At 40.3% G+C, this 25,860-nt stretch overlaps 3 protein-coding genes across 13 annotated transcripts in view; 2 read left to right on the top strand and 1 right to left on the bottom strand.

The window, feature by feature from the left end:
• Positions 1-1,181, bottom strand: part of wdr77 (WD repeat domain 77) — an 8,197-nt gene extending 7,016 nt beyond the window's left edge. The window contains exons 1-2 of the mRNA XM_020607897.1: positions 1,050-1,181; positions 512-697 (exon numbers count right to left, since the gene is read on the bottom strand). Of these exons, the coding sequence (XP_020463553.1) occupies positions 512-697; positions 1,050-1,158 (295 nt within the window). The 5' untranslated portion in view covers positions 1,159-1,181. The remainder of the gene's footprint in view (positions 1-511; positions 698-1,049) is intronic.
• A 234-nt stretch (positions 1,182-1,415) lies between these two features.
• On the top strand, positions 1,416-17,051 carry LOC109964525 (protein polybromo-1-like). Of its 10 annotated transcripts, none has more exons than XM_020607892.1 (31): positions 1,416-1,494; positions 5,403-5,453; positions 5,681-5,778; positions 5,885-6,032; positions 6,122-6,271; positions 6,983-7,099; positions 7,185-7,253; positions 7,361-7,459; positions 7,543-7,628; positions 7,713-7,798; positions 7,915-8,131; positions 9,070-9,211; positions 9,376-9,470; positions 9,586-9,865; positions 10,070-10,175; positions 10,299-10,938; positions 11,065-11,276; positions 11,390-11,575; positions 11,700-11,857; positions 11,950-12,198; positions 12,288-12,433; positions 12,549-12,659; positions 12,768-12,925; positions 13,013-13,196; positions 13,525-13,726; positions 13,834-14,035; positions 14,134-14,286; positions 15,247-15,408; positions 15,785-15,837; positions 16,235-16,448; positions 16,670-17,051. In XM_020607892.1, exons 2-31 carry the CDS (start codon positions 5,412-5,414, stop codon positions 16,831-16,833), a joined length of 4,929 nt encoding a protein of 1,642 aa, XP_020463548.1. In that variant the 5' UTR covers positions 1,416-1,494; positions 5,403-5,411; the 3' UTR covers positions 16,834-17,051. The 10 variants fall into 10 exon arrangements, with proteins under 10 accessions (XP_020463548.1, XP_020463541.1, XP_020463540.1 ...); XM_020607890.1 differs by lacking the exon at positions 1,416-1,494 and adding an exon at positions 4,351-4,475; XM_020607886.1 differs by lacking the exon at positions 1,416-1,494 and adding an exon at positions 4,530-4,880 and having other exon boundaries at positions 5,403-5,552.
• A 201-nt stretch (positions 17,052-17,252) lies between these two features.
• Positions 17,253-25,860, top strand: part of cse1l (CSE1 chromosome segregation 1-like (yeast)) — an 11,137-nt gene continuing 2,529 nt past the window's right edge. Inside the window, exons 1-23 of one of the 2 annotated variants that reach the window (XM_020607895.1) lie at positions 17,253-17,349; positions 18,119-18,218; positions 18,362-18,504; positions 18,644-18,745; positions 18,856-19,001; positions 19,095-19,185; positions 19,326-19,433; positions 19,907-19,999; positions 20,104-20,271; positions 20,349-20,478; positions 21,062-21,127; positions 21,352-21,554; positions 21,664-21,748; positions 21,955-22,016; positions 22,109-22,245; positions 23,023-23,126; positions 23,231-23,328; positions 23,432-23,582; positions 23,688-23,890; positions 24,058-24,155; positions 24,260-24,345; positions 24,516-24,597; positions 25,245-25,391. In XM_020607895.1, the coding sequence (XP_020463551.1) occupies positions 18,134-18,218; positions 18,362-18,504; positions 18,644-18,745; positions 18,856-19,001; positions 19,095-19,185; positions 19,326-19,433; positions 19,907-19,999; positions 20,104-20,271; positions 20,349-20,478; positions 21,062-21,127; positions 21,352-21,554; positions 21,664-21,748; positions 21,955-22,016; positions 22,109-22,245; positions 23,023-23,126; positions 23,231-23,328; positions 23,432-23,582; positions 23,688-23,890; positions 24,058-24,155; positions 24,260-24,345; positions 24,516-24,597; positions 25,245-25,391 (2,588 nt within the window). In that variant the 5' untranslated portion in view covers positions 17,253-17,349; positions 18,119-18,133. Of the gene's footprint in view, positions 17,397-18,118; positions 18,219-18,361; positions 18,505-18,643; positions 18,746-18,855; positions 19,002-19,094; positions 19,186-19,325; positions 19,434-19,906; positions 20,000-20,103; positions 20,272-20,348; positions 20,479-21,061; positions 21,128-21,351; positions 21,555-21,663; positions 21,749-21,954; positions 22,017-22,108; positions 22,246-23,022; positions 23,127-23,230; positions 23,329-23,431; positions 23,583-23,687; positions 23,891-24,057; positions 24,156-24,259; positions 24,346-24,515; positions 24,598-25,244; positions 25,392-25,860 lie in introns of both variants that reach the window. The other variant, XM_020607894.1, reaches the window with a different exon arrangement.

Below are 25,860 nucleotides of genomic sequence, written 5' to 3'. Positions count from 1 at the left end.
CTGGGTTGTTGCCCTCCTACGGCCTCCTCCACATCTCCTGATGTACTGGCCTGTCTCCTGGTAGCGCCTCCATGCTCTGGACACTACGCTGACAGACACAGGAAACCTTCTTGCCACAGCTCGCATTGATGTGCCATCCTGGATGAGCTGCACTACCTGAGCCACTTGTGTGGGTTGTAGACTCCGTCTCATGCTACCACTAGAGTGAAAGCACCGCCAGCATTCAAAAGTGACCAAACCATCAGCCAGAAAGCATAGGAACTGAGAAGTGGTCTGTGGTCACCACCTGCAGAACCACTCCTTTATTGGGGATGTCTTGCTAACTGCCTATGCTTTCCACCTGTTGTCTATTCCATTTGCACAACAGCATGTGGAATTGATTGTCAGTCAGTGTTGCTACCTAAGTGGACAGTTTGATTTCACAGAAGTGTGACTGACTTGGAGTTACATTGTGTTGTTTAAGTGTTCCCTTTATTTTTTTGAGCAGTGTATATATGAATCTGTTTCTTACCCGAGTCTGATGCAACAGCAACACCCTTTTCGGACACCCATTTGACATCTGTGATACCAGCCTCAGTCTGCACACCGGCCGTGCAGAATCCCTCATTGGGGGCCTTCTCAGGGTCACTGTAGAGCCACACAGATCCCTGCCAGGTCCTGCCAGTGAGGCTGGAGGCACCAAGTAGCAGGGTGCCATCTTAGACGAGAGAGAGAGAGGGAGGGAAAAAAAAACACACTGGAATGTTGGCATTTCATGATGTCCTTGAAATTATGAAAATCATTTACAGCAATTCCTCAATTCGGGTAGCAGTCCGTTCAAAACGCAGCTCATTTTTACGATGCTAAACGCAACTTATGACATGTTTGTTATCTAGCCACATGCACGAAAAAAGAATGTTGCCTGGCTTCTGAATATGTACATTTATTTTTTTTAAAACATTTTGTTCGATTGTATCCATCTTAGTTAGTACGCAAACACACCAACCGACCAACTAGCGGCATCACGTGCTTCCCGGTGTTACTGTCAGCTAGCTCCGCTTGTCACCTACCTGCTCTGTACTGCGCCGAGCACAGGTTCTTCTCCATGCATGCTGGTGCATTGGGGGGTATGTTCCATGGGTTTTCCTTGATCATGCTGGTATCCACCGCGCTCTTCATCCAGATATCGCGCTTAAAAATTTCCCTGGCTACGGCTGTTATTTTTTTCAAAGGAACTTTAGCACGATTTCTAACTTGGCTAACTAGCGTTACTGTTTACTTGCTGAGACGCTACAGTTTTCTTCTTTTGTGGATTTGGAAGACACTTTAAAGTATCGTATTCTTAAAACACAACGATGCCTTTTGTTCTATGGAAAGCTACAGAAATGAAACAAACCAGTGACCAACAACACATGGGACCGCTGGAACGCACACTTCCTACTCCGGAGCCATCGTCTTCTTTGTGATATTCAGATACCTATTGGCGGCTGGCAAGCAACGAAGCGCCACCAACTGGTAAGGAGTGTAAATCAGGAGAGTGGTTTTTACAGCATTGTTTTAAAAAACTCATATCTTCTCAATCAGATTAGTTACTCTAAGACACCAAAACAAAAATGTATAACACTCGGTTCCTGAATATGTCAGCAAAACATCTCTTATGTTCAGTTTTATCTATATGAGATTTTGAATTAGGATTGGTCATGGAAAAAATAGGCCCTAGTAGCTCTAATAATACATTTACGGCTTTGCTCTGGACTCTGATATTTTCTCTTCTTTGAGTGTTTATGGCAGTTGGTGTCCTTAATGGTGTAAGACATTACTGCCATCTGGAGTTAATTAGACTCACTTATTTGCTATAAACAATATAAACATAATAAAAATGTGCAGGCAAACTATTCACAAGAAAGTAAAGAAAAGAAGAAAACCAAAACAAAATGCAGATTCAGTTTAACATAGGACAAGTGAAGAAGAAGAAAAAAATAACAATAACATGGAAAATGTGGTGGAAAATATGATTGAACCTGTTGGAGACCCAGTTCTTTTTACTGTTAACTCTGAGAGACGAGGCAGTCCAAGTAACTTCAAAACAGTGCTGATTTATTCAGTGATCACAGGTAAAAATTAACATTACACGCTCAGGAGTCTTTGCACCTCCAACATGCACACAGGCAGCTGAAAGATGAAAAGCCCCGAACCATAACAGGCCTATACATTATATCACTTTGGGCTAGCCCCACACTACGCCGGGACGCCAAACCGTGACGTCTCCCGGTGCCAGCTTTGCAGCTGGCCATAGCAGTAGTCAAAGCATGAAGAAAATCAATGTGTGAATGTCTGTTGATTATGTGGTGTCTAGCTAAAACATTCTGACATGATATTCAGCATAAGAAAATATTATGACTACAACTATGGTTAAACACGTCATAACAATAAGGATAAACATTCTGTCTCCTAACAATAATCAACTTTCTGTCTAGTCTAGTCTAGTCTTGAACCTGAACAACCTGGAGTACCCCATGAGAATGACTAAGCATTTAACAGCCTGAGCTAGACATCCTGTCTACACTAAACATCTCTAATACATAAAGTATCTAACCAATGTCTATCTAACTAAAAATACCTAACAAACCTTTTGGAAGCAATAATCTTAAACATCTGTGCTTCCAGTACCTGTGTCAGGTGTGAACATAATCAGAGAACATAATCAGAGACCCACTCCACCCAGTTCACAGTCTGCTCAGACACAAAAACTGCACCCACAACCACAGGTACAGCAGAGCGGACAGTATCATCACACACAGAACAAGATTTCACAACAGCATTTTACCTGCCGCAGTAAGACTCATGGCAAAAACAAAATGTGAAAAACCTGTGCAATAACCCCTCATTACCATATTAAGTACAATACCATATACAATTCCACTATGTGCAATACCATATGCAATATTTGAAACTCCCCATTTTACCTGTTATCTTATTGTTGTACCCACAATTTTATTAACTATTTTGTATTCTTGGGTATTCTTGTTTTTTGTATTTTGTATTATTGGGTAATTTTGACTAGTTGTTTGTTCTTTTGGCTTTAAACTCTTTACTTGACTCCAGGAGAGCCCTGCACAAGAATTCCCATATGCCTAGACTGTCTGTTTATGCATAAATGGCAAATAAAAATCTTGAATCTTGTACACAGCTCATTTTGGTCATTCCACAGCATCTCGACTGGTCTGGGCTCTGACTGGGCCACACCAAAAGGCAGATTGTTTTTTTTTTTTTTGGTTGTTTGTTTGAATTGACACTAAATTTTCTTCCAAATTTAGATTAATGTCCTGCTGCATCCCCCATTTCACCCTGATGATACCAAGCTGTCCAGGCCCAAAGGCAGCAAAGCAGCTGTGTTTTATTTACCTCAATTTTATTTAAATAATTTTAGAGATCTGAACAGGTGCATTTATCCAAGATCTGCAGTTGATTTGATTATGAAATTAGCAAGTATTGAAAAGCAATCTCAAAATATAGCAGTAAATAATAAAATCAAGCCACCAATAGGCCAGATTCCACCATAAGTGCTTAAAAACAACTGCTGTTAATATACTGTGGTACTTCCGAAAGAATGGGTTGAGTCAACTTATTACTGAGACATCTGACAAAAATGCTCTCATTGATTTGTGGTGGCTTTAGATGTGTGGCTTGACTGCCACTTTGATTTTGATCAATGTCAAAAGTGATTGTTTCAAGAAGAAACTGAAACTTAGGAAAGGACAACTGCAACTGTTAAAAACACAGGTAGGCTCTTACAATATGGGGAGATTCAAAATTCATTTTCAATATACAAAAAATTTTAATTCTCATATTTCAGTTACTGTTCTTAAACACACAGTCTTATACCCCCACACAAATTTATTAAATAGCTGGCATATGAAAGGATGTGGATATTTTTCTATATGCAACACAACTACTGTCTGCATATGAGTTCTCCTGGTGGTGATGAGGGTGGCAAAATGAGCCAGTGGGGATTAGCCTAGTTAGTACGATAAGACCTAACAGGATCGGTGCCTGTGGAAATGACTGTTTGACACAGAGCTGAACAGCTTTTTTTCAGCTGAAAATGAGATTTTAATGGCGAGGATAACATGTAATGGAATTCAACTAACAGGAACCGCGTTGCATTCACTGCGTTATCAGCGACGTGGTAACTTTATTTTTTAAAGTATGCCATGGATAGGGTTTGTAAATGCTAAAGCGGTTACCATTATGCTATGTGCTTATCATACAAATGCCGCATTAAAATAAAAAGAGGGGAAATAATCATTACAACTATGTAAAACGCACTTATAACGACGTTGAAAAATATAAGCTTTTATTCTGAAGCTAAAAAACCGGAAACGAAGGTTAAATTGGTGCCAACTTCACGCATGTGTCCCTCTGTCTAAAATCAATAACTGATTGGCTCTTTTTATGGTTAAAATTTTGTAGGTCTTGTAACACGCTCACAAAAGGTAAGCACACAACTGTGTCACGTGGAGATATTATGATAATAATATGTCAAACGGAAATATTTTCCATCAGGTGTCGCTGGTGCACTTAATGGTAGCTTTGCAACATAAACGTTACTCGTTGTTACAGTGATGCCTTTGTCTCGGCTTATAACGTTACCTGACGTTGAAGGCTAATCGTTAACAGTAGCTAACGTTAGCTGTTACGTGGCCTGTACTTGTCCACGCTGGGTGACAGTCAGGGAGGTGGACAGCGGCTGCTCTGGATGCTAGCTTACTACTGATGTGTGCACACTGGACTGCAGGCTGTGTGCAGCTAGGTGACATTGTTAATATTTTGTGTCATAAGTCAAATCTGCAGACATGCCAGCATCATTGTTCCTCCGCTGATTGAAAATGTCATTCCAGGTGAGTTAGCTGGGGGGTTGTCACCTTTATGTACCGAAAAGAAGGTAGTTACATAAAATGGGGTGGGTGGAGCAATTTTTAAAGATTAATATTTAAAATATAAGTCAAAGTAAATAATTAGGGTTCCTATGAGGGGACTTGTATAGCAGTGAAATGTGGGCATAGAAATTTATACGGGCACTGCCAGTTTCTAACTTGAAATTGGTATCACATGTTATGATGTTATAATTTTAAGGTCATCTACCACTTGTTTCTTCTATGTCCAAGTCTTCTACCGTACATCTCCAATATAATGCGTTTATTCAGAACTGCCATTTTTACACGAATCAATACTTTAGGAAGGAAAAAACCAACAACTTCCATTTTCCTATATTTTACATTGATGAGCTGTCAGCAGGTGTAAGTGACTGGTGCAGCGCCTAGCCAGATACCTCTGGAAAAATTAGCAAGTGTGTAATATTTCATAGCTCTAATCTTAGTCATTTTCACTATAGTGAAGCTTTAATTTTTTCTTTACCTCAGGGGTTTGTCATGGCATTGAAAAGGAGACGGGCGACATCCCCCTCAAGCAGTGTGAGTGGAGGAGATTTTGACGATAGCCAAAGTTCATCGTTAGTATCTTCAATTGGGAGAAAGAGGAGAAGGACCTCAAACATACCAACTGTGGATCCTGTAATTTTACAGATTTCAGTTACTGTTTTTAAACACTCTGTCAGAATTATTCTACCACACAGATTCATTAAACAGCTGACATGGCAAATGATGTGTATGTTGTTCAGTGTTTCGTTCTTGCCTTGCAGATTGCTGTATGTCATGAACTCTACAACACAATCAGAGATTACAAGGATGACCAGGGCAGGATGTTGTGTGAGCTGTTCATCAGAGCTCCCAAACGAAGGTAAGGACAGGAATAAGTGATCATTAGATATGTACATAGAATTACATCCTGAGATTTCTAATTTAATTTAATACAAATTTAAGAGAAAAGTCCCTGTTTCTTACAGGAACCAACCAGACTATTATCATGTGGTGTCTCAGCCTATTGACATGATGAAGATCCAGCAGAAATTAAAGATGGAGGAGTATGATGATGTTGAACAGCTCACCAGTGACTTTCAGCTGTTATTTAACAATGCAAAAACATATTACAAGGTACAACAAATTAATTAATAGGAAGAAAATAAAATGAAAGCAGTGCATAGGCTATGCCCTTAAATTAAACATGTATTGCTTATGTGTAGTCTGACAGTCCTGAGTACAGGGCAGCCTGTAAACTGTGGGACCTTTACCTGCGAACCAAGAATGAATTTGTTCAGCGAGGGGAGTATGATGAGGATTATGAAGATGGTTATGAGGCACAAGACAACCCCGGAGGATCTACTGAGGAGGAGGTGACTCTCATGGATTTATCATGACTCTTCAAAGAGTACCTACTTCAAATGATATCCATCTTTGGGGTGATTTCATATGTGTGCCATGGTGGTGTTTATTAATCAAACTCCAATGTGGTGCATGGTGTCTAGGTCTTATTAAACACCAGCATGAAGTAACAGAAATAATAGATGCTTCATATTTACAGAACAGATTTTGTTGAGGTTCAGGTGGGTTTGTATGTACTAAGCACCATGCTACGCTAATTTGCATAGTAATCAATAAATATTTTGTCTGTTGAAAGCGTGATCAAAGCTTAATGTCTGCAGACTTCGTGTTGAGACTTAATGTGAGATTGGTACACCAATCAATATATCTGATTTGAAAGGAGCTCCATTTATTATTGTATAATATATTTACTACACTTAGATAATTTTAAGGGGACATCATACAGCTAAAGTGTCTCTTGGTTAAAGATTTTGTCAGTTGTATCAAGGCCGTTATTAAAAAGTGAAACCAGACTAAAAGCAAATTTCCTCACACAAGTGAAAGTCTTGATTTTCTGTCATTTACATATAAACAGTAACTTAATTCTCATTAGAAATAGTTATAATCCATCCATGCATTATCTATACCACCTTTGGGATTGTTTTGTGGTGCATTGTTACTGTAAGACTGAGGATGATACTATATTTCCTTGCCTGACCTATGTGACTCCTTGTATATGACAGAGTGGACCTATCTGCTTGAAAGACGTCTTTGAGCACCTCCTTGATGCTGTGGTGTCTTACACTGAGCCTACTGGCCGTCTGGTCAGTGAGCTGTTCCAGAAGCTTCCCTCCAAAATGGTATCAGCCCCTTCAGTGTGATTTAATACATGATCAGTAAAATGAGTGACATACCTCTGATGTGTGGCTTGCCTTTTCCATTTAGCAATACCCTGATTATTATGCCATCATTAAGGAACCAATAGATCTGAAAATCATTGCTCAAAAGATTCAGGTATGCTTTTACACCTCTTTCATTAAATATGCATTACTACTTATTGCTTTTATTCTCTGTAGCTTTTTGTTAATATAATGACCATAATAATAATAATTTGCTTTTAGTTGGGTCACTACAGGAGTGTCGGTGCCATGGCTAAGGACATCGATTTGCTGGTCAAGAATGCCAAAACATATAATGAGCCTGGATCACAGGTGTTCAAGGTGTGTAACTGAGAGTATGATATGTCATGCATGCTATTAGCAGTGTTGGACAAAAATGCCTATGATCCACTACTGTTTTCTAGGACGCAAACACCATTAAAAAGATATTTGCACAGAAGAAGTCTGATTTGGAACATGGAGAACCAATCAAGTCCAGCATTCGCATCAGGTACATGAGAAACAGCACTGGGACTACTGTGGATGGAAGTAATGTTTTGAATTTTACTCAGTTCTCTTGTTCGGTCGCTGTCAGGAATAGAAGGTCTGCCCAGGGAGACCGCCTCTCAGCTATCACCATGGCTCTTCAGTATGAAAGTGACGAGGAAGGCATACTGTCTGGTACGTGTTCACCTCTATTATCAGTCACTTGGCACCGATTAAGACGCTCTGCACCATGAAATGTTTTAGGCATTGTTGTAATGTGATGGGTGTGCATGACTTCCCGTATTTCTCAGGGTCTGTTCACTATGATGAGGGGGAATCTGAGGCAGAGAGTATGACCTCTAACATGGACATGAGTAATCCGATCTTTCAGCTATATGAAGCTGTGCGAGGTGCCAGGAACAGTCAGGGCCAGCTGATCTCTGAGCCTTTCCTGCAGCTGCCCTCCAGGAAGGACTACCCAGACTACTACCACCAGATTAGCCAACCCATCTGCCTCCATCAGATCAAGTATGGCACAAAAAGAGCTTACCCGCCTTTATGTGCTCATCTGTCTGTTACATTGCCTGTATATAAAAATGGATGATGTGACAGCTCACAGAAGTGAAGTCGCCATAAGTCGATCACCGCCGATGGTTGATTGCAGTAAAGGTCATAAGCAGTGCCCCCTTCGTGTTAGCAGATGGGACATGAGTTAGACTAAGAATTCAATTTTCCTAGGGGTGATTTCTGTCATTTTAGGTAGATATTATTATGCTGAGTTCTGCACATGTGATAATTTTTCAGTTGTGTTTTTATTAAGTAACTTGATGATATAAAAAGGGTTGTATTTCCGATGATTTGACAGCTTTTATTGACAGTCTAATACCACAGCATTACCTCTGGCTGCTACTGAGCAGGATCTGATTGCAAAATGTGCCACAAAAGCAAAGATGGCCACCCCTGTATTTGGCTTCAGTTTTGCATAATGACAGGGAGTGGTGATGCATCTGTTAGTTCAGTATCCTTTATCCATTAACTACATCATCATGAACATGACTTTAATATCTCAATTAATTTGAAAGATTGCACAACAAAATATGGTAAGTGAATTTTAGGCTCAAACGTCAAAAGCAAATGAGGTCTTTTATCAGCTAGGCTGTGAATAGATGTAGTGAATTTGCAAGACGATCTGTCAGCTAACGTGTTCCAGAAAAATGAAATAGGTCTTACATCAAGTAGTTTGTTGTGAATTACTATTGGTATTTTTTGCAGTGGAAACAGTTAGCAGCAGTCATTTAAACCCTTATAAGTATTTGTTCATGTTTCCATTATTGGTTTGTTAAATTTTGTTTCACCTACAATCTTTCTTTTTATTTGTTACCCCTGTGGCATCACACACACTCACTGTACAGTTCAGTATTTCTGTGTCCTCCTTTCCAAATGTGAGAGCCCGTAATTTCCTACAGGAACAAGATGAAGAACAATGAATATGAGAGCGCTGAGCATATTGACTCCGATCTGACGCTGATGTTTGAGAATGCCAAACGCTACAATGTACCTCACTCCTCCATTTACAAGCGTGCATTGAAACTCCAACACATTCAGCAGGTCAGTCCCGACTTCCATTTAAGTAATAGCCGTGCATCTGTGTTTTGGGTGTGTACTTAAAGACCAAAGATATGCATTAGCAAAGTTTGTGTTTTTGTCAGATTTACTGCATTTTAAGAAACAGTGTAAACATTTGAGTTGTATATCATCTGTTTTCTGTCTAGATGAAGAGAAAGGAGCTTTTACAGAGAGATGACGATGATGGAGACAGCATGCTCTCCTCTGCCACGTCTGACACCAGTAGTACAAAAAGAAAAAGGTGCATTTTGTCCCATTTTACTTGCTGAGTTCTTGTTAATAATTGGTTTGTGTGTGTGTGTGTGTGTGTGTGTGTGTAATGTGAGAGTGATAACTGACTTGTGTTTTGTTTTCAGTCACAAGAAGAACACAAAGAAAAACCGAATGAAAGCTCTCCTAGCTGCTGTGACTGAGGCGCGAGAAGCTGTCACTGGTCGGAGACTGTGTGACCTCTTCATGGTCAAACCCTCAAAGAAGGACTACCCTGACTATTACAAGATCATCCTGGAACCAATGGACCTCAGGACCATTGAGCACAACATCCGCTCAGACAAGTACATGACTGAAGATGCAATGGTGGAAGATATGAAGCTGATGTTCCGCAATGCACGACACTACAATGAGGAAGGCTCCCAGGTAAGATCACATTTCACTGAGGCTTTTGTTAAGCAGTCTAATTCCTCATTTGTTATTGCTCCTGAGTGGATTAGATGGACTGAGGATGGAGATATGACTCTTGAAATGGATTATAATTAAAATCAACAGGTAAAATGTAGTCAGAGAGAAATTTTTTACTGAAACCAGAATCTTTTCATGATCAGCCTTTTTGTTGTGTTTCAGGTCTACAATGATGCCGACATCCTAGAGAAGATTATGGAAGACAGACGCAAGGATCTCGGGCCAGTGACCGATGATGATGACCTGATGTCCCCAAAGTTGAAAATAAGTATGCCACCCAGTTTTTCTTGACTGAATCAAATCCACAGAAATTTGTGAGTTTGTTACCAGTCAAGAAGCAGAAAGACTGGTTAGTAAAAACACACATACAGTACACTCTGTTTGATTACAGGAAAGACCAGTGTTACGCTGAAGAAGTCCAAGTATCTAACGCCTTTACAGCAGAAGCTGAATGAACTTTACGAGGCTGTCAAAAACTACACAGATAAGCGGGGTCGTCGTCTAAGCACGATCTTCCTGCGGCTTCCGTCTCGTGCTGAGCTGCCTGATTACTACATCGCCATCAAGAAACCTGTGGACATGGAAAAGATCAAGAGCCATATGTTGGCTAATAAGTACCAGGATGTAGATGCACTGGTGGAGGACTTGGTGCTAATGTTCAACAATGCCTGTACTTACAACGAACCCGAGTCTCTGATTTACCGCGACGCTCTGATTCTGCACAGGGTGCTTTTAGAAACAAGGCGTGACCTGGAGGGAGGAGAGGACGCCCATGTACCTGACGTGCCCCGTCTCATCCAGGAACTTATCCGCAGCCTCTTTGTTTCTGTGCTCGGTCACCAAGACGATGAGGGCCGTTGCTACAGTGATTCACTCGCAGAGATTCCCGCAATAGATCCTGCAAATCCTGAGAAGCCACCACTCAATTTTGAGATTATCAGGACCAATGTAGACCGAGGGCGTTATAAGAGATTGGATGTATTTCAGGACCACATGTTTGAAGTGCTAGAAAAGGCCAGACGATTGAATAGGTGAGGTACTACTGACTATCATGTACAAAACCAAATTAGTCATGAAACCATCTTTTCCATTAATATTGTAGGATTACTATAAGAAAAAAAGGCTACAATTATTGTTGCACCATTTGTTTATTACAGGACTGACTCTGAGATCTTTGAAGACGCTGTAGAGCTGCAGCAGTTCTTTATCCGGATCAGAGATGAGCTCTGTAAGAATGGAGAGATCTTGATGTCTCCTGCTCTCAGCTATACCTCCAAACATCTGCATAGTGATGTGGAAAAAGAGAAGAAGGAGAAGCTACCCAAGGAGTTTGAAGAGGACAGAATCAAGAGGGAAGAGGAGAAAAGGGGTATGCTCTTAAATGTTTGTTAAAAAGTCACAGCACACTGAAGCTGTATCCTTTAATGCATTCTCTCAGAATATACTCCGGCCTTGTTATACCAATACATTATGAATTTCCAGAAGCGGAAAAGAGGGAGGACTCCATTGGAGGATCATGGCAGTCTAACCTGCAGCGCACATACAGTCAAGACTGCAGCTTCAAGGACAGCATGTACCATGTGGGGGACTACGTGTATGTGGAGCCTGCAGAGCCCAACCTCCAGCCCCATATCATCTACATTGAACGCCTTTGGCAAGACGACACTGGTCATTTCCTTAGTACTAATCAGAGAGGAATCTATTTTATTAGAAAAGCTGTATTCATATAGTGTTTTCTAAAATAATCTTTTTTTTTTTACATTAAATCCATTTTTTCACCTCATAAATGTAGGTGAGAAGTGGCTGTACGGCTGCTGGTTCTATAGACCAAATGAAACATTTCATCTTGCCACAAGGAAGTTCTTGGAGAAGGAAGTCTTTAAGAGTGACTATTACAACAAAGCTCCTGTCAGCAAGATACTGGGCAAATGTGTGGTCATGTTTGTGAAGGTAAATGCTTGCTTTTCATCTGTGTTTTTGAACCACAACAATTTAGTGTGTGGACTGAGTGTGACCGAATCTTTGTTGTGTTGGCGTTTAAGGAGTACTTCAAACTTCACCCAGAAGGCTTCAGAGCAGAGGATGTCTATGTCTGTGAATCACGTTACTCGGCCAAGTCCAAGTCCTTTAAGAAGATAAAGATGTGGACCATGCCCCTGAGCTCAGTTCGGTTTGTTCCCAGAGAGGTTCCCCTACCTGTTGTTCGTGTGGCGTCCATGTTTGCCCCGAAACAAGAGGACAAAGCAGAGATGGCCGATGAAAGCAAAATAACAGATGGTATTGCAGACAAGGTAAATTCCAGTTGACTATTTCTATTAAATGGACTGAATGCACATATAAAATCGGAGATTATTGTTAAGAAAACCATTTGTATGTGCAGGAGAGGGAGGATGTTTTAATGGATATGACCAATGGGGAGCCAGGGTGTCAGTACTATGAGCAGCTCTGCTACAACAACCTGTGGCTCAAAGTGGGAGACTGTGTCTACATTGCTTCTCATGGACTAGTACGCCACAGAGTGGGGAGGTAGAGTTAATGCTTTATATGCTTTACAGTACACACAGAGTGGTTGTGAATGTTTAGTAGTGGGAAAAAGCATTTATTTTAAACACAATGTTGATTTTTTTTTTTCAAATTACAGGCATTCATGCAGTTTCATGAGAAATACTTTCTTTTTAAATGACCGTGGGAGACATATCCCCTCCTTCCCATCAGTCATGAGCACAGGAAGTCTACAGGATATTATTGTATGGTTAGAAATAATGGGACGCAGGGAGCTTGGAGCTATGACAAATATACAGAGGTTCCCTGATTTCTAGTGCATCTAATGCTAGTTAAATATTTTTAATGTATTGAACAGGATTGAGAAAATGTGGATGCGAGATGGAGCAGGCTACTTCTTTGGTCCCATTTTCATTCATCCAGAAGAAACCGAGCATGAGCCCACTAAGATGTTCTACAAGAAGGAAGTGTTCCTTAGTAACCTGGAGGAGACCTGTCCCATGACCTGCCTCATAGGTACCTTCCTTACAGTACACTGGGTTAAATTGAGTACCAGAAATTAATGTTTGCACTTTGTGATTAATGGAAATCTTGCTTTCACAGGGAAGTGTGTGGTGTCATCCTTCAAAGATTACTTGTCGTGCCGGCCAACTGAAGTGCCTGAAGAGAACATTCTGCTTTGTGAGAGTCGCTACATTGACAGCGAGAAACAGATGAAAAAGTTCAAGGGCCTTAAGCGCTTTTCACTCTCTGGAAAGGTGGTCGAGGACGAAATCTACTATTTTAGGTGAACAACCTCTAAATGAAATGTACTGTATATTTCGCCACTGGCAGGTGGAATGGAATGACAATAAATTCTGTTACAGGACTATGAAGTAAACATGCACTTGTCCTAAATACCCAAACAGAGAAACCTGATGGCCAGAAACAGCAACTCAAGAGACATTTTATCCTTCCTTGTTGGCTCAGTGTAATTCCTGGCTCTTTCCTGTTCTGTGATTGTCTATGTTGTATTCTAGTTTAATGAAAGGAACACTTAAAGCATGGCAGGCAGCTCTTCCACAATGGGAAGTTGGATAAATTGTGCAGAATATTTTTCTGATTATCTTACACAGGAAGCTCATAGTGCCCCAGAAGGAGCCATCCCCTCTGCTGAACAGGAAAATTGAGGAACTGGAGGCTAAGTTTGCTGACATGACAGATGAGGAGCTAGAGGATCTTGGAGATGATGATGGCGAGCTAGGGGACCAGTCTCTCCCTCAGATGCAATCTAACATGTCTAGTGACATGGATATCATGCCGTATACTCCTCCACAGGTCAGATTGGAAATGTTTCATTAGAAATGTAAACCTCTGCCTTAAACAAACAAATCAGTATCTCTGTGGTAGTATTTATCTAAATGGCTTTCTGTGTTTGGTTGCAGTCCACACCAAAATCCATAAAGGGACTTTCAAAGAAGGAGGGCTCAAAGCGGAAGATCAACATGAGCGGCTACATCCTGTTTAGCAGTGAGATGCGAGCGGTTATCAAAGCCCAGCACCCAGACTTCTCCTTTGGAGAGCTGAGCCGCCTTGTCGGCACAGAGTGGAGGAACCTGGAGAGTTCCAGGAAAGCAGAGTATGAAGGTGAGAAGAGCCTCAGGACTGATCAATTCTAGTAATGATCCAGTTGTTTGTAATGAGTACAAAGTTTAAACACTATACTTGACTTCATTGTATTTTAGAGCGAGCAGCCAAAGTGGCTGAGCAGCAGGAGCGTGAGAGGGCCCATCATCAGACGTCCCCTAGAGCAGGTACCCCAGTAGGGGCACTGATGGGGGTAGTCCCTCCTCCAACCCCCATGGGGATGCTAAATCCCAGCATGACGCCTGTGTCAGGTAACCCCTCATAGAAGCAGATGGATCTGCACTAGAAGGCTGGAATAAGAAGCTGAACTGCTAGATATATTCCCTTTTTTAAGTTTTCTAATCACACCCATGTTGGCTTGTTTGTCATTTATCTTTATTTTTATACCTCTAACATGATCTCACTTAAAGGATAAGGTTGGTCATTCTCTATATTAATAGTATTTTCGACTATCCCATACTAAAATCAGCAGTGATTTGCCTCTACTCACTGTTAATGTCTGTCGGTCTCTAACCTGGATTAACTTCATCAGTGCCGTAGACCTTTGTTGTTATTCAAAAACAATTAAAAATACATCAGTGAAACACACCACTGTACTAGGTGACGCGTTTCCTCATCATAAAACATCAGGCTCACATATTTGTAAAAACTATTGCCGCAAAAGCTCCAAACGACCATAACTTTTTACTGCGTTTGAAGTAGCAAGACTCAACTAATCCAGGTTGGAGACTGTCAGATGTTATCCTTGAGTAGAGGTAATTCATTGTTGGTTTTAATCTCTGTATACTGATAATCTAGAAAATGACTGGCCTTAACCTTTAACTGATAAGCCCAAACCTTGATTGGTGTACAACACACTTCATACTCACATCACTTCATGGTGTTAGCAACATGGGTGACATTCTAATTATTGCCCATGAAGCTGCTTACACATGCTCAGCATTTAAATGGAGAACATGAGGAGAAAATGTTGCTGTGCACCATTTGATGCTTGGGCATGAACTACTGCTTGAAAGTGCTGCATGTTTATCAAATTGTTTTTATTGAACATTTTTCAACTGTGTGTCTTTTATTTCCATTCATCTCCACCATAATGACCTGCTGATTAAAGCATGTATTTTAACATTTAGTGCATGCTTGGTAGTGAAGCAGCTCATGCATGTTTTAATGATTCATGTTGCTGTTTTGTGTTACTGCTGTCCCTTCCTAAGACAATATGATGGGTGCATATAGGTCAGCTATGATGCCCCCGCAGGGCCATGTTGAAGGCATGGTTAGTATGACTGGCATACCACCACATCACATGGGGGTGCCTGTCTTTCCCCAACATCTCCTGCCTGTTATGCCTGGGTTCCCTGGAATGCCATACTTTGGTAAGAGTGCTGCCATAGCCACCCCACGTGCCACGCAGTTGCTTCCTGTCTACCAATCTGATTTGCTGGAGGGGCTACCTGTACCAATAGGCTGACTTCCTTGAGTTGATAAATTGTCAGTTAAGAGCATATAGCCTTAACTGGGGTTTGCTTATTGCAAGTAGGCTTGTTGGTAACATGTTATCAAAATTCAGTGTTTCCAACAATCAAAAAGGTAAAGCTGCAATTTTATTACTATATCAGTAATTGGCAGTCAGTGTTCTAATGTAGAATAAAATGACACTGGTTCATGTTTGAATGTATTACTAATATAAACCAATATGAAGTTTGCATAGTGCAATTTTTTGACAGTGCCTTGATTTTGAATACCCCACAGGTGTCAATGGTATGGGAGGTGGACCTGGAGCAGCAAACATTCATGGATCCCAGGTAATCTATTAGGCTCTGTAAGAACATAATCACTGCAAACCATATGTAAGGTCAGAGTTTAGATATATGTTACTGCCTTGATGCAGATCTGTGTGGTCTAGGAAGAGTAACATGAGGCTGCTTGATAATATTGAGAAAGTGATTAGGTTTGTTCACATCAAACTGTTCTACAACATTGTTGGAAATAATGAAATCCCAGTCTGCTTCTTTTTCTGGTTTTATCAAATATGCAGTAGTTGGCTTCAAATGCAAACCTTGTGCTTAAAGCTCTAATTAACAGACCGTGTACAACTACTACAGTATGTGACATAAGATACTGATGAAGATAAAATGCTATGTGAATTCCAGTCTTGATCAGAGAAATAATAGAGTGCCTACATTTTGATGTTTTCATTAGATGGGTTTGGTGGGTTCAGGGCAGCAGGCTCCACCACCATATCCAGGACAAGGCCAGATAGGACAGCCTGCGTTCCAGCAGCCCTCCACCCCGGTGTTTGTGTCCCCACCAGCCAAGTCTCAGCGGCTGCTCCACTCTGAGGCGTACCTCAGATACATCGAGGGCCTTAATGCAGAATCCTCAACCATTAGCAAGTGGGACCAAGCCCTCTCAGGTTAATTTTGTAGTTTCTTGGCCAATGATTAAATCTACATAACAGATTACACGAGATAATATAGCTTGTTGATATGTGTACTTGACACATTCATTCTTTTTACATAACTAATTACAACCAAAAAAAGAATGTCACCCATGATAACTTATGAAGTTAATTTCAAATGGTGAAATTCTGCATACAAGTGCATTTTAAAGTTTATCTTATTTGTGTAATTTCAGTTCAAAAACAAGATGTTCGCCTAACTAAAGAGCAAGAGAGCAGACTACCATCCCACTGGCTGAAGAGTAAAGGGGCCCACAAGACAATGGCAGATGCACTTTGGCGACTTCGTGACCTGATGTTGCGAGACACCCTAAATATCCGTCAGACCCACAATTTGTAGCATGGTCATATTCTGAGCCTGTGTTCCCAAACCTGTGAGACAGGAAGAGGGTTAAGCTCACTAAAAGGGTTCACTTTGTGTTAAAAATGTGTTTGTTTGTATTCAAAAGAGATGCTTTCAGCTTTGAAGCTGTTTTTGTTTTACATCTTAGGTATACTGTTCTAAGTGCATTATTGTTAAGCCTTCATGCTTTCATCATTAAAATGCAAAAAAATCAATTTGGCTGTATTTGTTTACTTAGTGGGACCTACTGTTTGTTGATGTTTGAGATGCATCACCTGAACTTAAACTTCTAAACAATGATCACGTCTGTCATTTGTAATATAAAAATTTGACGTTTTAATTGTCATAAATAAAATATGTATGAATGTAAATTGTTGCTGCACTTGATAGAGACCAAATAAGGGGCGTTTCTCACAGCTCCTGCGTGACATCTGCGCTTGCGCAGAAGGCGGACCGCGCAGTTCCTTTTGCTTGAGACATTTGAAAGCTGGCACGGACGAGCACGTCTTTACGGTCTGTTCTGCATCATCATTCTATTTTAACTGAATTTTACTCTTACGGTAAGCTGTCCCATTACCCCATCAAGTTATCACATCTAGTAATACGGAATCAGAGTTGTAAAATGGATCGTTGTCTTAATATCCTGCGAGAAATAAGCAGCGTTCTGAAATTAGCTTACTTTCTAGTTAGCACAACACCCGTTAGCAAGCTAGCGTTAAGCTTAGCAGGCGGACCGGCTGATGTATCAGTCTATTCATTGGAGTAGGGACATCACTTTTCAATCCGCGTTAGCATTTAAACTTTGTTAATTTAGTAACGTTAGTTCGGGACAATGAAACAGTAGATTATTTCCGATAAACATACAGTAGCGTTATATAGGATCCAATGCATATGATATTTCGACCACCATGTGCTTATAGTTGGAACTTTCAGATGACTAGCCCACCTTTAGCCTGCTAGCCTAGACAAGCTGTTAGCTATAAGGTTAACACAAGCGGCGGATTAAATGTACGGATGACTGGACCTAGCAAAAAAAACAAAAAACTGTAAATTTAGCATGAAGAATGGCTTTTACTTGCTAGATAGAGTATTGAAACACTGACAGGATGTAATCACAATATGGATTGTTTCAGTAATCGAACTTGCCACATATTATAGGGGCCAGTACACACGTTTTATTAACATTGCTGGGATTTAGTTCACGATTACTCAGCATTTAGATGAAGTTCGTCCACATGTAATAAGTCTGTTGACATCATCGGTTCACTTTCTCGTTTTCTAGCCCTTAGTTACGAGCATGGAACTGAATGATGCTAACCTACAAACCCTCACCGAGTTCCTTAGGAAAACGCTGGACCCAGATCCAACAGTCAGACGTCCAGGTAATATAACTTAAGAGCTCAGCATTAACTCGTTTATCTTATTGTATTTCATAAGGGATATTGTTCTCAACATGCTGATGCAAAAGATTCACTTGATTGTAATCTCAGCTTTGCAATACTTAATGCTTTTTTTTTTTTCTTAGCTGAAAAGTTTCTTGAATCAGTGGAGGGGAACCAGAACTACCCTTTGTTACTACTCACTTTGCTGGAGAAGTCCCAAGACAACGTGATTCGTGTCTGCGCTGCTGTTACATTCAAGAATTACATCAAAAGAAACTGGCGCATTGTGAGTCTGTTATTAACCCATCCATCTACTCTATGGGACAAACTAAAAAAGATAACATTTTGTGCACAGTGTGAACAGAACCACTGCTGACCTGTGCACTGAGTTGATTATCTCACGTTTGTGATTTGTTTTCCCAAAGGTTGAAGAGGAGCCAAACAAAATCTCCAATCCAGACCGGACAGCAATTAAAGCAAACATCGTGAATTTGATGCTAAGCAGCCCTGAACAGATACAAAAACAGGTACTTTATCACCTGTCATCTCTGTAAAGGGGCTGATCTATCCTTTTTTGATTTGAAGAGTGAACAAAGATGCTGAATCTAGGCCCTTTTTGTTTTGTGTATCTCCACAGTTGAGCGATGCCATCAGCATCATAGGAAGAGAGGATTTTCCTCAGAAATGGCCTGACCTGCTAACTGAGATGGTAACCCGATTCAGAAGTGGAGACTTCCACATCATCAATGGAGTGCTCCGTACAGCACACTCCCTCTTTAAGAGGTAGAACTCTCTGTTTCATGGTTTAGACTGTTTTTTATAATTAATTCTGTAGACAAAAATTCAAATCTGCCCTTTTTTTTTTTTTTTTTTAAGGTACCGCCACGAGTTTAAGTCAAATGAGCTTTGGTCGGAGATAAAACTAGTATTGGACACATTTGCCCTACCTTTGACAGAGCTGTTCAAGGTTTATAAGTTTTAATGACTTTCAGTTCAATTATCACAGTGCTTTAAAGTAATGTAGTTGTTATAGCTGCATATTTGTTTGAGCTAACAAATATATGGAGAGGTTTCAATCATTTATTTCTTCTCTTTTTTTGGCTGTAGGCAACTATTGAGTTGTGTCAGACTCATGCTACGGACATCAATGCCTTGAAGGTCCTCTTCTCCTCCCTCACACTCATCTCTAAGCTTTTCTACAGCCTTAACTTCCAGGTCAGTTCAGTTTACTTGGAACCTAATGGCTTTGCTGGTTTGGACAATTCCAGTGTGTCTTTTGAACCTAATCCTTTTGTTGTTGTTGTTTTTTTCTTTTCTCAAAGACTATGACATTCTAATGTGTGCTTGTCTTTACTGAAAAGGTTTCCTGTCTTCTACATGTTGCTAACCACTGGAAGTGATAAGTTGCTTAGTGTCTCCTGTGCTTTAGAAGTCAATATCAACCATTGCAGCCTGGCCCATACAATGATACTGTACAGTTAAACTGTTACTGCTTTTTGGCTTTAAATAAATCAGTTAAAACAATAACTAAGTCGTCTAAAAGATTTGCTTGATGTATTTTAAATTGGAGATTAGTATAATGAACTGGTAATTAAAAAATTGTAATGTATCTGAATTGAATCTGAATTACTAAAACAGTCGTGGATGTAAAATATTTTCATATAACTATACTGTGCATTATTCCACAGGATCTTCCAGAGTTTTTTGAAGACAATATGGAAACCTGGATGACCAATTTCCATGGCCTACTGACTTTGGATAATAAGCTTCTACAAACAGATGTGAGAGATATGTCTTTCTTACCCCGGCCATGCAGTGTTTATCACTGCTGTGCTCTAAAGTGATTTCTTAGTATGTCTTTGTGTCTGTTATGTCAACTCCATAGGATGAGGAGGAAGCAGGTCTCCTGGAGCTGCTGAAGTCTCAGATCTGTGACAATGCTGCTCTTTACGCTCAGAAGTATGACGAGGAATTTCAGCCATATCTGCCACGCTTCGTCACTGCTATCTGGAACCTTTTAGTTTCTACTGGCCAAGAAGTCAAATATGACCTGGTGAGAGCATTGATCCCTAAATGTGTGTTTGAAGTTCACCTACCCTGTACTGATAATACACTTCATCTTTGTTGCAGCTCGTAAGCAATGCCATCCAGTTCTTGGCTTCGGTTTGTGAAAGACCACACTATAAGCATCTATTTGAAGACCAGAATACACTCACTAGCATTTGTGAGAAGGTCATTGTGCCCAACATGGAGTTCAGAAGTAAGTAAATCCTGTTTGTTTTAGGATTGATTTTAAATTGTTGATGTTTGTTTATAAGGCTGTGCATGGTCTAGTGCCTTCATATATCTCTGATCTTGTACATTTTTATGCCCCAGAGAGGAAACTTATGTCTTCCATTCACTTGTTCCTGGATGTACCCAAGTCCAGACTAAAACTTTGGGGAGATCGAGCTGTTGCGATACAGGCTCATATACTGCGGAATAGTCTACCACAGAATATTAGATCTAAATGTTAAACCTGACTGTTTTTCGATCACTCCTTAAAACTCACTTGTATTCGCAGGCCTTTAGCAACATCTCTGATCGATGTATTTGTTTTTGATTGTGCATTTTTGTTATTTTATTGTGTATGTGTGATTTATCTGGTTTTATTCTTTTTTTTTTGTTTTACTGTAAAGCACCTTGTAACTTAGGTTTAGAAAGGTGCTATATAAATAAATTTTTGCTTGCTTGCTTTGAGTCATTGAGTCGCACCTGTGATTCAGGTCTGTGCTTACCTGGACACAAACATGCACTTCTGTACTGTGTGGCACTAAGCAGATTGCCTGTAACGCCCGATTTAGGTGCAGATGAGGAGGCGTTTGAGGATAACCCGGAAGAATACATCCGAAGAGACCTTGAAGGATCTGGTTAGATTGTTTATTGCTTTTATCTAATACAAAAAATATATCGTAATAATATTTTTAAAAATTGTGCGTTTTCTCTTTACATTTTGAGTTTGACTGTTTGGGTTGTCAGCCAGGTTTCATCCTTGGCATGTAAGATCAGTGAAAACCCAGACAGCTTAGTCAGTCACCTGTTTAGATGATTGGTTAGAATACTTGATGATAACCCTTTCTCCATCCTTGTTCAGACATTGACACTCGTCGCAGGGCGGCATGTGACTTAGTGAGAGGCCTTTGCAAATTTTTTGAGGGTCCTGTCACAGCAATCTTCTCTGGCTATGTGAGCTCAATGCTGGCAGAGTATGCAAAGAACCCTCAAGGGAACTGGAAACACAAAGATGCTGCCATCTATTTGGTCACATCACTAGCATCTAAAGCCCAGACACAAAAGGTATGGTTGAGATGATGTTTCAAAGGGTTATTGTAAACTGGTAGCGCAATTTAGATTTATAATCTATTTGATATATAATTGGCATTACTCTTCTTTTTCCTCCCTCTAGCATGGGATAACACAAGCCAATGAGTTGGTGAATCTGACAGATTTTTTTGTAAACCACATTCTGCCAGATTTAAAATCCCAAAATGGTAAGAAGACACTCATAAAGGTCTCAGTATGCTGTCTTTTGTTAAACCTTAACGGTTCAGAACAGCTGACATGGCTTTGAAATGTATTTTGCAACTACGCATTCAGTCAGAAACTTTCAACAGACTCTGCAAACTGTGGTGAATGTAAATGTTTAGATCTAGTTTAGACTACACAGTAACACTGAGCACTTGCATTTCCATTGCAGTTAATGAGTTCCCTGTGCTGAAAGCTGATGCTATCAAGTATGTTATGATCTTCAGAAGCCAGGTATGAACTCTTGCTTCTCTCAAAATGCATTAAATTGAAAAGGTAGCGTGAATGCATTATGGAGGGCTTCTCCTTTGTCCCCTTTGTCTCAGCTTCCTAAGGAACAGCTGCTGCAGGCAATCCCTCTACTGATAACTCACCTGCAGGCAGAGAGCACAGTGCAGCACACTTACACTGCCCATGCTTTGGAGAGGCTGTTCACTATGAAAGGCCCTAACAACACCACACTGTGAGTAGCAAGCAATGTAATGACACATTTACACTACCAGTCAAAAGGGTGAAAACATGTTCCCATTGAATTGAATGTGAAAGTGTCCCAATGTTTGACTGACAGCCGAGTACCAGTTGCAAGAAAAAGTAATGGCACTGTTTTCAGTTTGCTGCATAAATTGGTCATGAAATGTGATCTGATCTTCACCAAAGTCACAAATATCAAACACAATATTTCTAAGATGATAAAACACAATCATGACCTTTCATGTCTTTATTGAACACACCCATTAAACATACAAAGTGATGGTGGAAAAAGTAACGGAAACACTAGGCTTCTGATGTCACTGAAGGTCAACTGGAGTCGGGTGTTAGCAAACCTGGAGTCTAGTCAATGAAACCAGAGAGCCTGAAAAAAAGATTGACCTACGATTGAGAGTTGTTGATGTGCATGTAGCTGTAAAGGGTTACAGAGTCAAATATTATTTGTGACTTTTCATTCATTTCATGCCCAATTATGCAGAAAATGAGGAAATTTCAAACAGTGCCATTACTTTAACTTGCAGCTGTATCTTTTAAAATAACCAACCAGAAATAAGTTAGATATCTAACTTTGGCAGCATTATTGCTGGTGTATTGCATGTTTTCCTCTACTGTAAAGTACTTTGGTCAACCAGATGTTGGTTTTAAAGTACAATATAAATAATTTTTGATTTGATTTTGATCTGACATGAAACATCTCAGTTCAAACCTTTGCATCTTTCTGTAGAACTAATTCATTCTCTTGGTTTTTCAGTGTCACACCTGCAGAGATGGCACCTTTTACTGAACAGCTGCTCAACAACTTGTTCAAGGCACTGGCTCTTCCAGGTTCTGCAGAAAATGAATACATCATGAAAGGTAAACCTGGCTTTCCTGTCATCTGTCAGTTACAGACCAGCTCCAATTATGTTAAGTAGCTTCATCGTCTCTTGGTTTTCATTTTGTTTTTTTTATTTTTGAAGCCATCATGCGCAGCTTCTCCCTGCTGCAGGAGGCCATTGTTCCCTACATCCCCACTCTGATTGCTCAGCTCACTCATAAGCTCCTCTTAGTCAGCAAGGTAATCCAAGCTTTTTTTTATTTACAGATACAGGTAGATTTTCTAAAATGCCTGTGCAGGGGGATGTTGTTTAACTGTTCCAAAATCTACCACCCATTTTCAGAATCCCAGCAAGCCCCATTTTAACCACTACCTGTTTGAGTCCCTGTGCTTGTCTGTGCGGATCACCTGCAAGGCCAACCCCTCTACTGTCAGCAGCTTTGAGGAAGCACTCTTCCCTGTCTTCACTGAGATCCTTCAGAATGACGTGCAGGGTGTGCCATTTACCCATGAAGCTCTTTATACTTTGTGTTTTGCTACATACAGCAGGAAGCTGATCAGAGCCATCTAAACTCATTCTCCTTTTGTCCTTTTGTTAGAGTTTCTTCCATACCTGTTCCAGGTGATGTCCCTTCTCCTAGAGCTCTACTCCGGCTCTGTTCCCTACATGGCTTTGTTTCCTCACCTGCTGCAGCCTGTGCTTTGGGAACGGACAGGAAATATCCCCCCTCTGGTGCGCCTGCTCCAGGCCTACCTGGAGAAAGGAAGTGCCACTATTGCCAGCTCTGCTACAGATAAAATAGTAAGTGTTGGTGGTATTGTGTACAGCAGAGAAGATGACAGTGTCCTACTTGTCTGCAGGCGATGATAATTATAGCTTTGCTGCCTTTATTTGTATCAAAAGAACGATTACTTCCTCACTCTTTGCAACAAGTATATTCATACTGGGATCTCACCTTTTCTCCTCAGCCTGGTTTGCTTGGAGTTTTCCAAAAGCTTATTGCTTCGAAGGCCAATGATCACCAGGGTTTCTACCTTCTTGGCAGCATCATAGAGCACATGCCCCCGTAAGCTGACGGCCGATGTTTGGTCAGCAATAAAATGTACTACGTGGTGAAATGGATTGGGTTAAAGCATGTCATGTTATGTAATGTTCTGTTTCTTTTGCCAGAGAATCAATCACTCAGTACAGGAAACAGATCTTTATTTTGCTCTTCCAGAGGCTACAAAGCTCCAAAACCACCAAGTTCATCAAGAGTGAGTACCATCTTCTCACTGTTCCGTTTAGGCCTGTTAATCAGCGGCTGAACATAGCTTTTAACTTATAAGAATGGTGATATTGGCCAGTGTAGTGTTCTGTTTTTAACTGTCTGATAATGCCGAGTTTTAAGCATTAAAGTTTCCCTTGGTTTTTCTCTTCCTAACAGGCTTCTTGGTATTTATCAACCTGTATTGTGTCAAATATGGAGCTATTGCACTTCATGAGATTTTTGATAGCATCCAGCCAAAGTAAGTGAATTTTCAAAATAAACCACACTGCAGTTATTTATGGGGTTCATCCATGCAAAGCAGTGGGAATATGACAAGTTCTGTTGATCTTAACGCACAGAAGATTCACAAGTTGGCTCGCCCTTTTGAATTTGATGGCCCACTCGTGCTATTTAAACTCTGTTGCTCAGCACAGGACATATTTAAAAGGAATACTTGAGCCAAAACTTGGCCCTTTTTAAACTTGATCGGTGTCTCCTTGTGATGGGCTGTCCTGTTGTCTGCTTGGTCATAGTGGTTACAATTGATTTCATAGGAGAAACAGTTTACTGATGAAAATGCTTCCAGCCTGCATAGTTCCACTGTGTTTCCTAATGTTTTTATGTGTGAAGAATGTAAATGTACACAACCAGTCTAAAAAGAGAGCAGTAAGACAAACCAGGTTTTGGTACTGCATTTTGGAGGCATGTTGTAATAGCTGCCCTTTGTTTTCTCATAAAATTTTATGATGTGATGATAATGATGCCATGATCCTGTCTGCAGTATAGTAAATGATCTCCACAGCAGTCACTGATCCCAGTCCCTTTGCAGGTGTGTTTTCATGTTTAATGTATGCCCAGAAGTTCAGTGGTGAAATGGTTTAATCCTGTTTACTTTTTTTATTGCAGAATGTTTGGTATGGTGCTGGAGAAAATAGTGATTCCAGAGGTTCAGAAGGTTTCTGGAACAGTTGAGAAGAAGATATGTGCTGTTGGCATTACAAAAATCCTTACAGAGTGTCCTGCTATGATGGACACGGAGTACACTAAACTCTGGTAAGGCAGTGTCTTATAGGGGGATGGTTTAATCAATGCTGGAGTAGGGAAGCATAGTTGCCAAATTATCAATTTGCATCACTATAATTTATACGATTTTTTTTTTTCTCCAGGTTTAGTTTTGCATGTGCATTTATCACAGCTTAATGTTGACATTAAGGTTCCCCTTATTAGAAGAGCTTTATAACAAATTCACCTGGTAGTGCAAGGCTAAAAAAATACATTTGGTTGATTTTAATGTTTGGTGATAGCATTGACACTTAACTTTTTATTTGAAGTCTAACATTAGAAGTAGAGCCTTTTATCTAACCCAGCATGTACCTTTTTTTTTTTTCCCCTGTGAAAATGTAAACAGATTGTAAAGACGAACATTAAAGATATGCTCAAGCTTAATGTAGTACAGTGCCTTGCGAAAGTATTCGGCCCCCTTGAACTTTGCGACCTTTTGCCACATTTCAGGCTTCAAACA

The sequence above is a fragment of the Monopterus albus genome, unplaced genomic scaffold, assembly GCF_001952655.1.
Source record: "Monopterus albus unplaced genomic scaffold, M_albus_1.0 scaffold89.1, whole genome shotgun sequence".
In the NCBI taxonomy this organism is placed as follows: domain Eukaryota; kingdom Metazoa; phylum Chordata; class Actinopteri; order Synbranchiformes; family Synbranchidae; genus Monopterus; species Monopterus albus.
The sequence above is the reverse complement of the archived record's forward strand: the minus strand, read 5'-3'. Positions and strand labels throughout refer to the sequence as shown.

What these genes read in the sequence shown, in the direction of transcription:
- LOC109964525 (XM_020607883.1), top strand. An exon ending in CGAGGAAGGCATACTGTCTG is followed by an intron (nt 7,799 to 7,914) that starts GTACGTGTTCAC and finishes CGTATTTCTCAG; the next exon opens with GGTCTGTTCACTATGATGAG. An exon ending in CTACAGGATATTATTGTATG is followed by an intron (nt 12,660 to 12,767) that starts GTTAGAAATAAT and finishes TGTATTGAACAG; the next exon opens with GATTGAGAAAATGTGGATGC.